The 14,542-nt window shown below is 37.3% G+C and overlaps 1 protein-coding gene across 4 annotated transcripts in view; it reads right to left on the reverse strand.

Moving 5' to 3' along the window:
- LCLAT1 (lysocardiolipin acyltransferase 1) overlaps nt 1–14,542 on the reverse strand; it is a 109,891-nt gene that overhangs the window by 43,853 nt on the left and 51,496 nt on the right. For 3 of the 4 annotated variants that reach the window (XM_056487627.1, XM_056487628.1, XM_056487626.1), the window contains 2 exons: nt 13,925–14,071; nt 5,461–5,577 (listed from right to left, as the gene is read on the reverse strand). In XM_056487627.1, the coding sequence (XP_056343602.1) occupies nt 5,461–5,577; nt 13,925–14,071 (264 nt within the window). The remainder of the gene's footprint in view (nt 1–5,460; nt 5,578–13,924; nt 14,072–14,542) is intronic. The other variant, XM_056487629.1, reaches the window with a different exon arrangement.

A 14,542-nucleotide genomic window follows, 5' to 3' on the forward strand; every position in this document is an offset into this window, starting at 1 on the left:
TCTACGTGCTGTACCTTTGTTACACACAAGACAAATTATGCTCAAACCTGGAAACTGCTGCAGTCCTGCTACATAGCTTTGCTTGAGCATATAAAACCTCTGCAGGTAATTCAGCAGACACTTCTGTGACAGAAACCCACATGCCTCACCCAACATATATAATCAAAATAAAAAGCAGTTTATTTAATATGTATATTTACTCATGCATACACCTCACTTACCATAGCCTGTACATTTCCGTTGATGAATAGACCTGATTTTCACACTTGCATCAATTTTCTCTTTAAAAAACATAACACCTTTAGAAATTATATTATTTTGATTTATGTCTGAAAGAATGAATGGCATCTGTCTTGTAAGCTGTAGATGCTTTGGATGTAAGTGTCCCCAACACCAGAATATAAGCCCTTGGCAGTCTCCTGGTAGCATTTCTCACTGACATTTCATCAACTCATACAAGCAACCTCCTACCTCTGTTTCAAAGTCAGAGTAAGACAAAAGCTCTGCGTGCTCATAAACTCTCTTCAAGCAGAAGGGCTTGATGAATAAATATTCCTAGTGCACAGCATGGATATCCAGGCACTGCTCACAAAGACCTGCAGCCTAACCCTGGTACTTCACACCTCATCAAAGGGGAGCCAAACCATGTGCCAGCTTTCAGGAACTGTTAATCATAATCTCCTATTGACTGCCTTCTACATAAATCTGCAAATCACAAACTGTCTCCCTACATTATTAGTTCAAAAGTGTCATGTAAACAAATTGCACCAGAGCCCAAATAAATGCCATGAAGAGCTCAGTACATAAATATGCACATCTGGATACTTTAACTCCCAGAAAATCTGAATCTACACTACTACTGAATCCACATAATAGTCACTAAGCAGCCCAGGATTAAAACATTTACATTATATAGAGTTAACCTGGACTGAACACCTAAAGAAAACTTCTCTGCCCTTGCAATGAATCAGGTTGGAATACCTGTTACAAAAAGTGTAATTACTGAAGCAACCGTAAAACCCGGGTATTAGAAGATACAGATTAGTTTCAACTGTGTGTGCATAAACATTAATTTTAGTGCAAAACTATCAATTCTGAACCAATCATGGAAAAAATATGAAAATCACAGTTTCTTTCCATCAGTAAGGATGTGCAATGAAGGCAACCATGTTAAATTTGTATCTTTCTTTATTTTGGGATGCTGAAGTTGGCAGACATTATCTGCAATATATTTTTTCAGTTGGCTAATTATGAACCATAAATAAATTCAAAGCTGAAATACTATAATAAGACAACTAATTCTGACTAGTCATTATAACATACAACCTATAAAATATAAAGCCCATAATGGGAATATCCAGTCCAATGTATCCAGCTATTAAAGACTGTTGATGGCTGTTGAGTGTCAAAAGGAGGTCAGTTTAAATTTAATGTTGGCAGAAATTATTGTCTACAAAAGCATGAATAATCTTCTAATGATGCTTTAAAGCATTAGCTCTCTCTTAACACTTACTGTTTATTTAGTCCTGAGAAAATGCTTAAAAGCCATGAAGCAATTTTAAGAAAACATTCGTAAACAGTTATTTTCTCTTGACAGACTATTTGGCTACAATTACAGATATTATGCCAAGATAATATATGTAATTCAATGAATCCAGACAATATTGAATCAAATCAAACCAGTATTATTTTCTATCTCTCTGAAACTGAGCATTCAAGTCAGCTGAACTTTCAATGTCATTTGGCACTTCAGAAGAAAACTTTATAAAATACAAACAGGTCTGAAAACCTATACGCCATTTTTTAGTAACATCCTGACCTTTTACAGAAGGATCTCACAAGCTGGATCTTCAAGAACATTTTAACTATATATAAAGAGCATATAAACTACAAATGTTTTCAATTAACATTGTTCAAAGCATGGTTTTACAAAACTCTTATTTAAATTTCTTCACATTTCAGCCCTTTTCGAAGTCACACATTTTGTAAAAGTTAACCCAAGTTCTGCCAAAAATTACTCCACATGTAACATCTACTCAAAATTTCAAGCTTTAAAAAAAAAGGATTAAATATTATTTTAGGAGATGGTTAAAGAGAGGGATGAATTTTAAAAAATAATGACCAATCTTCATTTTGGAGACATGAGTTCACTTTCTGTTGCTCATTCACATTTACTCTTTCAAAAAATGCTCACCCAAAGAAATACAAAAATCTCTAGTGGTTTTTTACTAGATGCTGATTGAAATCAGGATCCTTACAGCTCAGACAAGACAAATGATTCACTGGGTCAAGGTAACAAAATAAGAAATAAGCAAATAGCCTATTTTATTTATCTTAGCTTTCCATCAATAGTCAACCAACCAGGTATCTCTTGCTTGAAAACTAGCAACAGCTGCAGTCCTTATTCTCCTGAGTATATATATTATTAATTATACATCTAAAGCATATTCATAGTCTCTTTTTCCTGAAAGCAGAGTGATTCTATGGTTTCTGTGAATGAGAAAACAATAATGTGATCACTTAAAAATAAAGCCATACTTTCATTGTTTTGGCACCTGAGCATGATGAAAGGAAAAACTGTGGGTTTCTGTTTAGAAGAGTCAGCTTAGGGGGCAAGAGCTACCACTTAGAAGAACCAGAATGGAGAATGAAAAGGTATGACTCAAAAGCCAAGGGGATGTATTGCCTAAACAACTTTTACTGCTTTTTGGGGGATGTCATATAGGTCTTTTTTCTTAAGCTTCCATAATCTTAGCAGCAACTTAGAAACCATCATAGCAGTATCTATGGGCCAAAGAGACCAAATGTTGAAATAATGACCATATAAGAGAGAGGAGCCAGCCAGAGGAGTTTGAGTGCTTTTTGCCACCTATGGAAAGTGAAGAACAGATAAGTGCTTGGTTTATGCTGGCAGGGAGCAGACAGTGCTTCCTCCAGGAATAAACTCCTTTGCACAGATACAGGCAACATTTTATTGAAGGTTTTCTTCACCTGATTCTTCATTTCCTATTCAGAAGGGTCACTAACAGTTACTTTTCTATAATAACACGTAATTCTTTCATGCTACAGCTTGTGATGCATATTAATCAGGCTTCTTGCCAAATTAAATTAGTTTCTTCAACATTTGAAAAGCAGTTAAACTTCTAATGACATTTTTCCCCTCTTTTCATCAACCTATTTTTGAAGCAAAATAATGTACTCAGGCCTGAAGACACTTAAGCCTCAGGAATGGAAAACAGCCACGAGCCAAAATGTATTCACAGGAGAGCTATAGGGCAATAAGGTTGTCATCTATGTACAAAAATACTTTCAAAGACGTAAACATGATGTTAAAATCTCCACCACTCCCTCCTGCATGTTAAAGTCATACACACTGCTTTGTGCCTGCAGTTATGAGGAGTAAAAAAAGAAAATAAATCTGTTTTTATGATTATTACTATGATTGTAGCATTAAGACAGTTCAGAAACAGGGACTCAAGTTAACACTATATCCTTTGACAGTCATGGTTTTTATTTATTCCTGCTAGCATCAGAAATTAGGATTGAAAAAAAGACATTTTATCACTTTAAGTTATAACTCAAACCAGAGCTACACAGTAACACCAACCTCTGCATCTGAATATCAACATTGATATCTGTATTATACAGATGAAAAGATAGAAATAGATACAGATTTGCACATCTATATATTATACTGAAGTATTTTAAAGTCCAGCAACTACAATTGGGTTATATACATATATATATATATATATATATATATATATATATATTTGAAGAAACCCAAAACTTTTCAACACAAATGGTCCCCATTTTGCACACCTGGAAGCAGCTGAAAACCAATTCTTAAATTAACAAGTAATAACCAAGTACTTTAAAATGCTACTTGAACTACCCTCTCACAAATAATTTACTACATAATAGCATCCAGTTATAATACATATAGCTTATGATGCCTATCAAAGTACCCAATATCCAGTAAATTCAACACGAAAGGGACATTAATATTTTACACAATATTTGCCTGCCTTAAATAAAATGGAGATGTAAAACCACTTCAAAGGCTGGACTATTATGGTTTTTTCCCCAGCTTTCTACTGCATAAAATCAGTTAATCAGCCTCAAATATTTTCCTTTTTATAACCCAACAGCCTAATTTGCAAAGACTGCTCACAGAGCAATGGAAGAGAAAAGCATTTTTATAAAATTAGAAAATTACTGTAAACCACAAAGCTTGTTCCTGCAGCAAATACAGAATTTTTTTTAAGTTATTAATATTTTGAGTGGAAAACATTTCTTTAACTTAAAATTTATTTCAGGTTTGAAATACTGTTATGCACTAGGTTAACTTGATGCTGTGAAGTGTTAAGTAAAGCAAGCTTTTGAAATTGTGTATGTGGCAAATTGAGTAATAAAGATTCAAGAGAGATGAATATCTAAGGTGTCCAGCTCTGAATGTGCAATACATAGGGTCAAATAGATACATGGGATTGTCCAGCTGGACAAAATTCCGAAGTGTTTGCAGTGATTTTAGGACATCTGCCTAGGAGGAAGGAGGTAAAATGCAAGCCATCTGCTTCAAAGATCCAAGCAAAGATTCCAGCTAGCAAAAAAACCTACCAGCAGGCCCCTATTCTTTTTAATAATCTCAAACTTCTTCTTTTGGCAGTCAAAATAACCAGCATGTGTTAAAGATCTAGAATTGCTTTTCCCTGAGGAACCAGCCTATAAAAAAGTCACTTCATATCTACTGTACATGTTTATTTTCTTCAACCATACATCCTGCAAATATTCACTTATCTGTACCTGAATCCCTGCCACATTTGTACCATTTAAAGGTTACATCCTGGTGGCTTCAAACCTCATCAAAACACCCATTGCCAAAACAACTCCCAGACATCTCAGTGTAACAATCATATTTTCATACTCTGTTCTCCCAATAAAAGGGACTCAACCCTGACACCTAGATTAATACTGGGATGAAAAATCGCTTCTGGGTAAGAAGCAAGTAACACACATTCTCTTGCCCACCACCCTGCCAAGCAGCACAACTTGGATTTCACACAACTTCTCCAGTTGTGAGTCACCATCACCCAAAACATCTGGCAGCATTGGGCTGCATTTCCATGCTGCTGTGCATTGCCCTTGTCCATTTAAAATAACGATTAGTTTACTCAGCTCTCAGACTTAAACCCAGAAGCCTTTTCAGAGAGGGCAGTGACATACATGCCTGCGTGCTCCATGTCAACCACCCACTTGGGGTTGAGGACAGTACAGGCTGAACTTCCTTGAAATTTTTTCCACTATTTTTCTGAGGTAAGACCGCTAAACAAGCTAAAATATTTAAAACAAAACAACACAAAAGTTGCTTTCATTGACTGCATACCTGCTGATGATATCAGTGCCTGTTATCAACTCTCTCAAATGTAACAATCATTTTAAAGGAAAAACAAGGATTACCTTCCCTTAGACGCTCAACCACAAAGGTGAATCCGGTCGTTCGCGGGTGTAAGACGTACTCGTATTTTTTAAGTCCGTTCTTCTCAGCAAATTCATTACTGCGGGCTTTGGTATTGGCTGAGGAGAGAAGGGGAAGCACCACTTTGTGTTACTGTGCAAGCAGACTGTGCATGAAATGGAATGGTTACACGACAGGAACGGTACAACAGCAGCTCACACAGTATGGATGTGGAGGCAGACACAAGTGTGCTTTCAGTTGGCCATACCATGGCTGAGGAAGAGCCACGTGGATTGCAAGAAAAGCCTTTTTACCCTCTCATTTAACTTTAGCAAATCATCAGCAAATCTTTCATACTTATCAAATGCAATCTGAAATTTATAAATTAATAGTCTGTTAATAGTTCTCTGTACACTTCAGTACCCATTCTACAGTAAAACGTATTAATTGGCTCAATTGTGTTTTGGGGTTTTTTCGACTCAAAAGACACAACATATAGTAATGTAGGTTTGATGTTATGAACAGAAATACCCTGAAGTCAGTGTTTAACCACACTACACTTATTTCAGAAACAAAATATTAAAAGAGGAAAACAGTTAATCTCATAATACCTTAAAATGGTATTTTACATCGTCATTCTGAACTCACCACATTTTATTCATCAACCTGTGCTGCCCTACCCCAGTTTAACTTTTTGCCACAACATGTGCCTGCCACTGTACACAGAGCACATGCAAGGCAGCTGGAAAGCACCATGGCTAAACCCCATGACAAATGTATTTCAAACCTCTGGTAATTAAAAACCTCTAATGAGAAAACTGAAGGCCTTCCAGGGCTGCTGCTAAGAGAGGCCACTAAGTAAGGAAGACATGGACATCAAAGCAAAAACTTTTGGAGACAGGTGGAGAGGAGGCAATTTTTTCTCCTGTGATGTGCAGGAGGCTCTTCCAAGCAGCCTCAGTCAACAGCCAAATGAACTTTACTGACTACACTCAGTTCTTTACTGTGGGTCCTGCTGTGCCTCCCCGGGGCCAAAAGGCAATGGACATATGCAGTGTTCCCTTGGCAACATGGCAAAAATCAATTTGATCAAATAACTTATTTAATAACTCATATTTATGAAGTTTTACAGTTGCTTAAAAGACAAAATCCCAGCAACAGATGTATGGAACAAAATCACTGCTTAAGCATTTTTTTTATTTTAAAGCAGAAAAGAAATCTTTTTTAAGGGTCCACAGTTAAGCTTAACAGAGATGGGACATAAAGTAATGGAAAACATATAGTTTAATCATTTAACAGAAGTGATACTTGGAGATAAATCCTTCCTTTTACAATCCTCATAATTTTTTCCTGTGAAGGCACAATAGCACAAGTGAACATATCAACAGCAGTGAGAGATTTCCTATCTGCTGTAATTTAACATTCCTCCATCTTTCTTTTTTCCCTAAATTATATGATTTCTTTATTTATCAAAAATGCTGGTGCTCCTCCTAAAGGTTTGTCTACCAATTAATAAATGCTATAACATACCTCAACATTAAATATTTTTTCCCTGTGACCTACTGTCTCCATGCCTGAGTGCTGTTTTTCATATGTGAAGCCTTAAGATTCACTGCACAGATTTCCTGACCATGTGATTTGGAGGAAAGGAAAGCTGTTGCACAGTAGCCAAGCAAGTGATTCAGCAAAGAGGATCCAAAGATTTAATTCTTGCCAAATTGCTAAAATGTACAAATACTTGAAAAATATTACAACTTCAAAAAGCATAGCTAAAATTACAGAATGTGTGAAATACTAAAATTACACTTGGCTGTGTAACTTTAATTTATCTTCCCTTGGACATACACATTATGTCTTCAACCACATGGTCAAAATATCTATTTTTGTCTGCTCAACTACTACTCCATTCAATACTGCAAATGACTATTCTGAATCAGCAAAGGGGGACTTGCCTTGCAGCCTCCCACTGCAATGGCAAAACTCACAAAGTGAGCCATGAGCCAGGCTTGGAACGGCTGAAGAGGCAACAGTAATCAGGTAATTATTGAATGCCCCTCCAAAAATCACAGCTTCTACCTCTTAGGTGCACCAGTATTAGCTTAAGAATTAAAACTGCTTTCTAAGAAATGACACTGGTGACCAAGCGTTTTCTTATAAAACATATCCAAATCAAGAGCTCCTTTTCCAGATTCTGGGATGATTCAAGTGAAATGTTTTAAATTAATTTGTCACAAAAGTTCTTAAGGTTATTGTTGTTTCAAAGGGCAGAAATATCATCTTCTTCATTTTCTGCAGATCCAACTTTGGGTTTCACTTTAGAAAATTTACAATCTGCAAATCAAGTCAATCTGAGCTTTGAGACAAGTGCCATATAAATATACATAATATTAAGCAGTCTGAAAAAAAAAAAAATCTAAGTTTTAAGCATCTCAAACTGCACACAGTTAGTGAACTCTCAGAAAACTATTTCTGTGTGTCTGCTCAGTAGTACTTTGCTTCAGAGGGAGCATGAAAATGAACTCCTTGGTGTTTGCAAAACACTCCTATTTGCACCAAAGGATAACCAAGGAGTGACAGGGCACTAATGTTCTCTGAGTAAAATGGAATTGATGCTGCAAGAAAGATATGGGACCTCCAGTGCCCATTGCCTTGAAGTAATCATCTTCCAACTTCCTCTAAGAGCACCTCCCTCTACTTGGAAAGAACTCACTGTAAACATCTGCAAAACATCTTCCAAATTTCCCTTTACTACATTGCTTTTCTGAAAAGTGTGAACAGCTGGACATCAGCACACTGGCCAACACTATTCAGCTATTTCCTGACATTTGTATGCCTGTCTTGCCTCTGGACTCTAAGTTTTATATAACAGAGACTGTTCCCCTCCCCTTTTGCATGACCCTAGTGTAATGGGATTTTACTAGAAAAATGCTCCCAGCTAATGCAACGATCATTGTCATCTGGAAAAATCATCTCCCTCTCCCCTTCCTAACAACTATAAAGCCACAGGTCTTTGTGCATTAAACATTATTTATTACAGCAAGTCAGGAAGGTCAATGTGTTTTGATGATATACTGAAAGCAAGGGTAGGATAAGCCTCCACTCTACATAAAAATAGGAACGATGCCCTTCCTCTTGCTCCTCTAATCTTGGCATTGGAAAACAACCAGTTTTATTACTTATGATTAAATGCTCTGACTGCCATCTCATCCAATGTAAGGGCCCACTGCTGTTTGGGATCCTTGTGCCAGACACCAGTGCCCAAACTTGTGGGGGGAGATTCAGATCAAATTCTGCTGCTCAGAACCAGAGCCAACAAAAGGCAGAACATGTGGTGCTCCCCATTCTATGAAACCTAGAGAAAACCGATCTAGGAAAATTAGAAACCCAGTTTTATATCCTCTGCAACTTGAGGGAATTCACACAAAAAATGCCTCTTTTAAAATCCCTTAATCAACAGACCAGGCACTGTCAGTGCTGCAAAACTGATACAGATGTCCTATTGTTCCATGGCAAGTTTATAAAAGTCTTAGGTAGAAAAAAATTAAAAAGTGAAAGATTCCTAAAAACTTCCCTAAAAAGAGGAAACATATGTTCTTTTCTTCCAAACTACCAACACAAATAGCATCAAGCAGCTCTTGAAACAGGGCCTGGAAATGCACTTGGTTTGCCTCAGTCCCAAAAGGCCACTCACAGCATTTGGTTGGCTACAGGTAATGTCCCCTATCTCCAGACCCTCTGAAAAGTTGAGCAAGTGTTGCTTTCTAGGAACAAGTATTTTCTTACACTGTATTTAAGTCAAAGCCAATTTACTTCCCACATTTTTGCTCACCATTCCTATTAGAAGTATTTTAATCCATTGGTTCTATTTGCTGTTAAAAAAGAAAAAGGAGAATAATTTATTTTTATGGAAAGCTGCCAGTTTATCAGTTGAGGCTGATGTGGGACATTTCCAGAGCTGCTTCATGCTCTGTCTCCTCAGGTCTCACACCAACTTGCCTCTCCTCCCCTGTTTCCTACAGCTGATGCATGCAGCCCCTCAAGAGCCTGTTCTTTGGGGTAGTGAAAGGTACAACCATTCAGTTTATTTGAGTCTTTACAAACTTCTGCAGAGCAGCTATCAAAGTACACAAAATACAAGAATTTAGGGGTCTGGACAAATGTTTTTGTGACACCTTTGGTAAATAATTTGATTATATTTTTTTTCCATTTTTCTCCAAATCCCATTTGCCACACACTAAAATTACTGGAAAAGCTCAAAGTCTGTACTTTCCAGAAGCACCACAGTTCAAAATTTCATTTAAAGTAACTGAAGGAAGAAATGGTGCTAACACACTTTCTCAATTTTAAAGTTACAGATTTTAAAAAAGGTAAATTGCTTTTGCTCCTGAAGAGCTGTACACAAAATCTAATTTTTTTAGTAAAATGGTATTTTTAGTTTTGTGAGCTGAAATTTCATAAGTACTACCTTTTCCTTTAATTTCACTTGTGATAAAAACATGCATGTTCTTCTATGACTTCAAGGACTCTCAAATTATATTAGTGCCAGACAGTGAAAGAATAAATGAGAACTCTAAAAGTCTCTCAAATTAAATAAAAAGTAAAATCCTCATTTACCTATTAGAGGTTTGCATAGAAATGATAAAGCTTTACTGGCTCACAGTTAATATTTTAAGAAAAAAATGAAGCAATTTTTCTTACTTGTGCTACTTTCAACCTTTTCCATGTTAGAGCAACTCCTACCAGTGCTTCTGATGAATATTTTGTTTGTACTACTGAAGCACATCACATTTACTAGCCAAGTTAAAAATCCAACTTCAGTTCATTGTTACCTTCAGTCACCCACATCATTCCTGTTAAAATCTGAACTTCAGCAAGCTTTCCTACTTGATTTTCAGTTGTTCCTCAAGGAAAAAAGCTCTGTGCAATCACACTGTCCATTTGCTCCCCTTAGCTGTTGAAGCTATTGCCCCCTGCAAACGAAGTTTATCAAGCCCAGCAGAAGCTTTAAAAAAAAACTGGGTCAAGGGAAACTTGTGAGAGCAGAGATGTGAGTAAGGGCAAACCCAGGGCAGGTCCATGGCAGTTTGTGTGCCAGGGCTCTCAGCACAGCATGCAGAGTCCAGGGTGAGGCAGGCACTGGCCAGGGGCAGCCACAGACACGACGCCTCTGGCCAAGGAGAACACGCAAGGGAACACACGGGAAAAGGAGCATCTGGCATGAAGGAAGGACCACGGACAGGGATGCACACACAAATCAGGGGAAACCAGGCTTTACCAGGCACACAGCAACACAGCAACCTTTTCTTATTTTTCTCTCATTGCTTTCTGAAGAATTACTACATACAATCTGGTAAGGAACACCAAGAAAAACAAAGGAACAGGCAATATGGTGGGTTGTATTCCACCCTTCTGGAGGCATGAGACTCATGGTTGCTTTGTTTTCTTCAGGGCTTCCAAAAGTTTGGCTACACATTTACCTGCTGAGGGCTTCTTTTTAAGCAATTACAATAAAATACCTTTGAGCTTTAACCTTCAAGTACTCCACAGTGAAAAGATGGCCAACCTATCAGAAATAAGTATACAATTATATAATTATTACCTCAGCCCCTATACAATCCAGTCTGCAAATACAATGTTCAGGGTTCATGACATTACTGTTTCTAAAATTTATTTATGTAGCATCTGCCACAGCAAAGTACTTCACCACCTTAAAGTCAGGCAGTATCCCATAGATAAATACAGTCTTATTTTACATTTCTTTGAAATCTCATTCTCAAATTCCAAAAAATATTATAAAGAAGAGTAAATCTATCATTGTCATGTGCCCACTGAGAGGATAAAAAAATGACAGCAGCACAGAGCTGCACAGCAATTCTGCTATTCAGTGATGTAGAATGTTACTTTCCATTTTAAGCACTAGAGGAATTTTGTTTTCAGAAGCAATTAGCAGTTTTGCTATTTGGTCAGAAAATGAGAGTGACTGCCTCTATTTTTGCAAAATGTTCCCTAGAATTTTGAGCAACTGTTCAGGACACAGTTTATTTTTTATTCTAAAGGATGGAACATGAAGTTGCAACAGGTCCTAATGTCAATAATGCAACAGTTTTCTGAAAATAATTTCTTCAAAATGGTATATATATTATGTTCTATCATTCTCATATGGCATAAATTTACTGCTTGGTCAGGATTAGTTTGTAAAGGGATTTTTTTCCTGTCTCCTCTCCAGTATTTTAAAAAGTATATTAAGCAGTATTTCCTGTGAAGACAATCAGAGTGGGAAAGCTATTTACTTCCAAAGAAAAAAATCCCAGCGTTTTGTCCATCTCTATTCATCCTTTTATGCACAAATGTAGTATCCAAGTGGCATTCAATACTTGATGGCAATTTAAGAGTGACAAACACAGCACAGTTTAGCATGTCAGAAGCCAGCACAGCAGTGCCCTACCCATCACTGCATCCTTCCCACCATTCTGTTTCCTCCTGGGCTGCTCACACCCACCTGTGGTGGCCTCAGCAGAACAGCACAGTTAGTGCATCTCCACTGGGCCTTGTGAAGTTAGAGAGAACATGCTACACAGGTATAAAGAAGGGGAATCAGAACAACAGAATTATCTTACCAAAAGAAAAAAAAAATCTATGAACAACATGTATTCAAAAATTCAATTAGATTTTTTTTTTTAAGTAATTAAATAAATAAACTTGTTCCCATGAGTTTCTCAGTAGATGGTATCAACAGCATATACCCAGGTTTAGCCTAAGTCATTTATATCAGTAACTGCAGCACAGAAAAAACCCTGTGTTTCCTTGAGCAGCATTACAATCAGGTGGGAGCATCCTCACCCCTGTCTTTTGGATTCTGCAGCACAAAATGTTAACACACTGTGGCTGTCTCAGTTCTCAGCCAAATCCTTTTTTAAACCTGCAGTATGAAGCTTCCTCAATTCTTTGAAAATCTGTTCTCTCTCAGGAATATTAGATTCCTCTAGAGATTAGAAGGCATACATAATTTATGGAATGAATTCCAAACAATCCAATTCTTTCAGATATTTGAGATGGAAACACCTATTCAGAGAGTGCTCTAAGAAGGTGTTTCCTGACTCCATGAGTAAGATAAAGATTTTACCTCATAATTTAGGAGACAGTTCCTCATGTACTCAAAGAAAAAAAGTTGAATTGAGATAATTTCATAGAATCATAAAATGGTTTGGGTTGGAAGGGACTTTGAAGATCATCTTGTTCCAACTCCTTGCCATGGGCAGGCACACCTCCCACCAGAACAGGTTGTTCAGAGCCCCACCCAGCCTGGCCTTGAACACTGCCAGGGATGAGGCAGCCACAGCTTCTCTGGGCACCTTGTGCCAGTGCCTCACCACTTCCTTAGTGAAGAAAATTCCATCCCTCTTCCCAACTTTAGCTACAAGATAATCAATTCAACAAGAGGTATCATGTGAAGCAGTCCAAGAATGTTCAATGAATTTATCCTCTTTAAGGAAGACTGATCAAGTGATCACAATTCCCTACAGTGTGATAGCATCTGAATACCACATTTTAAGGATATTTGGAATACAGAAGAAAAAATAGCACCACATGCTAGTTATTTTTATACCTTATCTAGTACTTACTGACGTGGCTTTGCAATAAAATACAATTTGAGAGTATCTGCAACGGAAAGTTTAGCAAAAATCTTTTAAAAAAGCTAAAAGCTAGAAGCTTAATTGCAATTGATTTTCTATTTAAAGATAATGCTTATCAAATCAGGCATCATGCTGGAGGCACGAGCCACCACAGAACATTCATATGATATTTTCTTTTATAGGCACTTGAGTTGTCTTCAACATTGATTAACAGCTTCCTAACGATGCCATAAGATACCTGTTTTAAAGTAGATATTTGATTAGAATTAATACTACAGGATCAAACTCATTCCATTTACTCCCATGATAATCTCAATGTTTGTTTTACAGAGATATTTCCCTCAGAGAGGCAGATACAGACTGCTTACAGTACTTACATGACCTAAGGAACAAGTATCTCCATGTTCCCCTCTTAAAACATTAGGCTAGAAATCAAATAGAATCATTAGTCCTTTTCAATCACTCTTTCATAGGTATGAAATGATTTTGTCACAGTAATTCAGGAAATGGCAGCATATGAGTGATACATTCTACATCTTGAAACCTGCTTTTGCTAATGCAGTCTAGGTACAGTACTGACCAATAAAAAGCAGTGTCAATCATCAGATGCTTTGCAATGTAAGTTATTTCAGGAAGACTGGCAAAGTCTCCCAGTGGAACTGTGTTTGTGCCTCTCACGTGAATCAGCACATTGTTTGATCATTTACTATCGTTTCTACTACCCATGAGAACCAAGTCTTGCTCCTGCCTTGGACTTTCTTAAACTCTTTCCATAAAGAACAAAGAATTTCAATGTAGAACATTCTCTGAGGAGATGACAGATGCAGCCTACCTGTGAGATCAGTTCCCTCTGGAAAGATGAGGAGTTGTAGTGGTTCACGAATGTCACAGAAATAATCCAGCATTTTTTCAAAGTGACTCTTGTCATCTTCCCACTTTCTCTGAATGAAAACAAAGGCTGCAACCTGCATCGCCCAGCCTGAAGTTTAAAAAAGACACACCTTTAGCAACATTTCACTCTGATACTTCCACGGTCTCGGTTATTCCAAAGAATTTTATAAATTACATTAGACCCAATCTGCTACCCACCTGTCCTCAACTCTGATTAAGAGCACTTGGTTACCTTGTAAAAAGACTTCTGGATAAGTTAAAAATAAATGCATTCAAAACTCAAAACTCAATTTACCAGACCAAGAATAGGGTCAATGCTGCCCTGAAATGAGGCTGTAGCGAGGTAGGGGTTGTTCTCCTCTCCCAGGCAACATGCACCAGGACAAGAGGAAATTGGTTTAAGTTGCACCAGGTTTAGATTGTTTATCAGAAAAAATTTCTTCACCAAAAGAGTCAAGCTAGTCCTGGGAACAAGCTATCCAGAGAAGTGTTTGAGTCACCATCCCTGGGAGTATTTAAAAGCTGTGCAGATGTGCTGCTTAGGGACACAGTGTTTAGG

The sequence above is a fragment of the Oenanthe melanoleuca genome, chromosome 3 (genome assembly GCF_029582105.1).
Source record: "Oenanthe melanoleuca isolate GR-GAL-2019-014 chromosome 3, OMel1.0, whole genome shotgun sequence".
Taxonomy (NCBI): Eukaryota; Metazoa; Chordata; class Aves; order Passeriformes; family Muscicapidae; genus Oenanthe; species Oenanthe melanoleuca.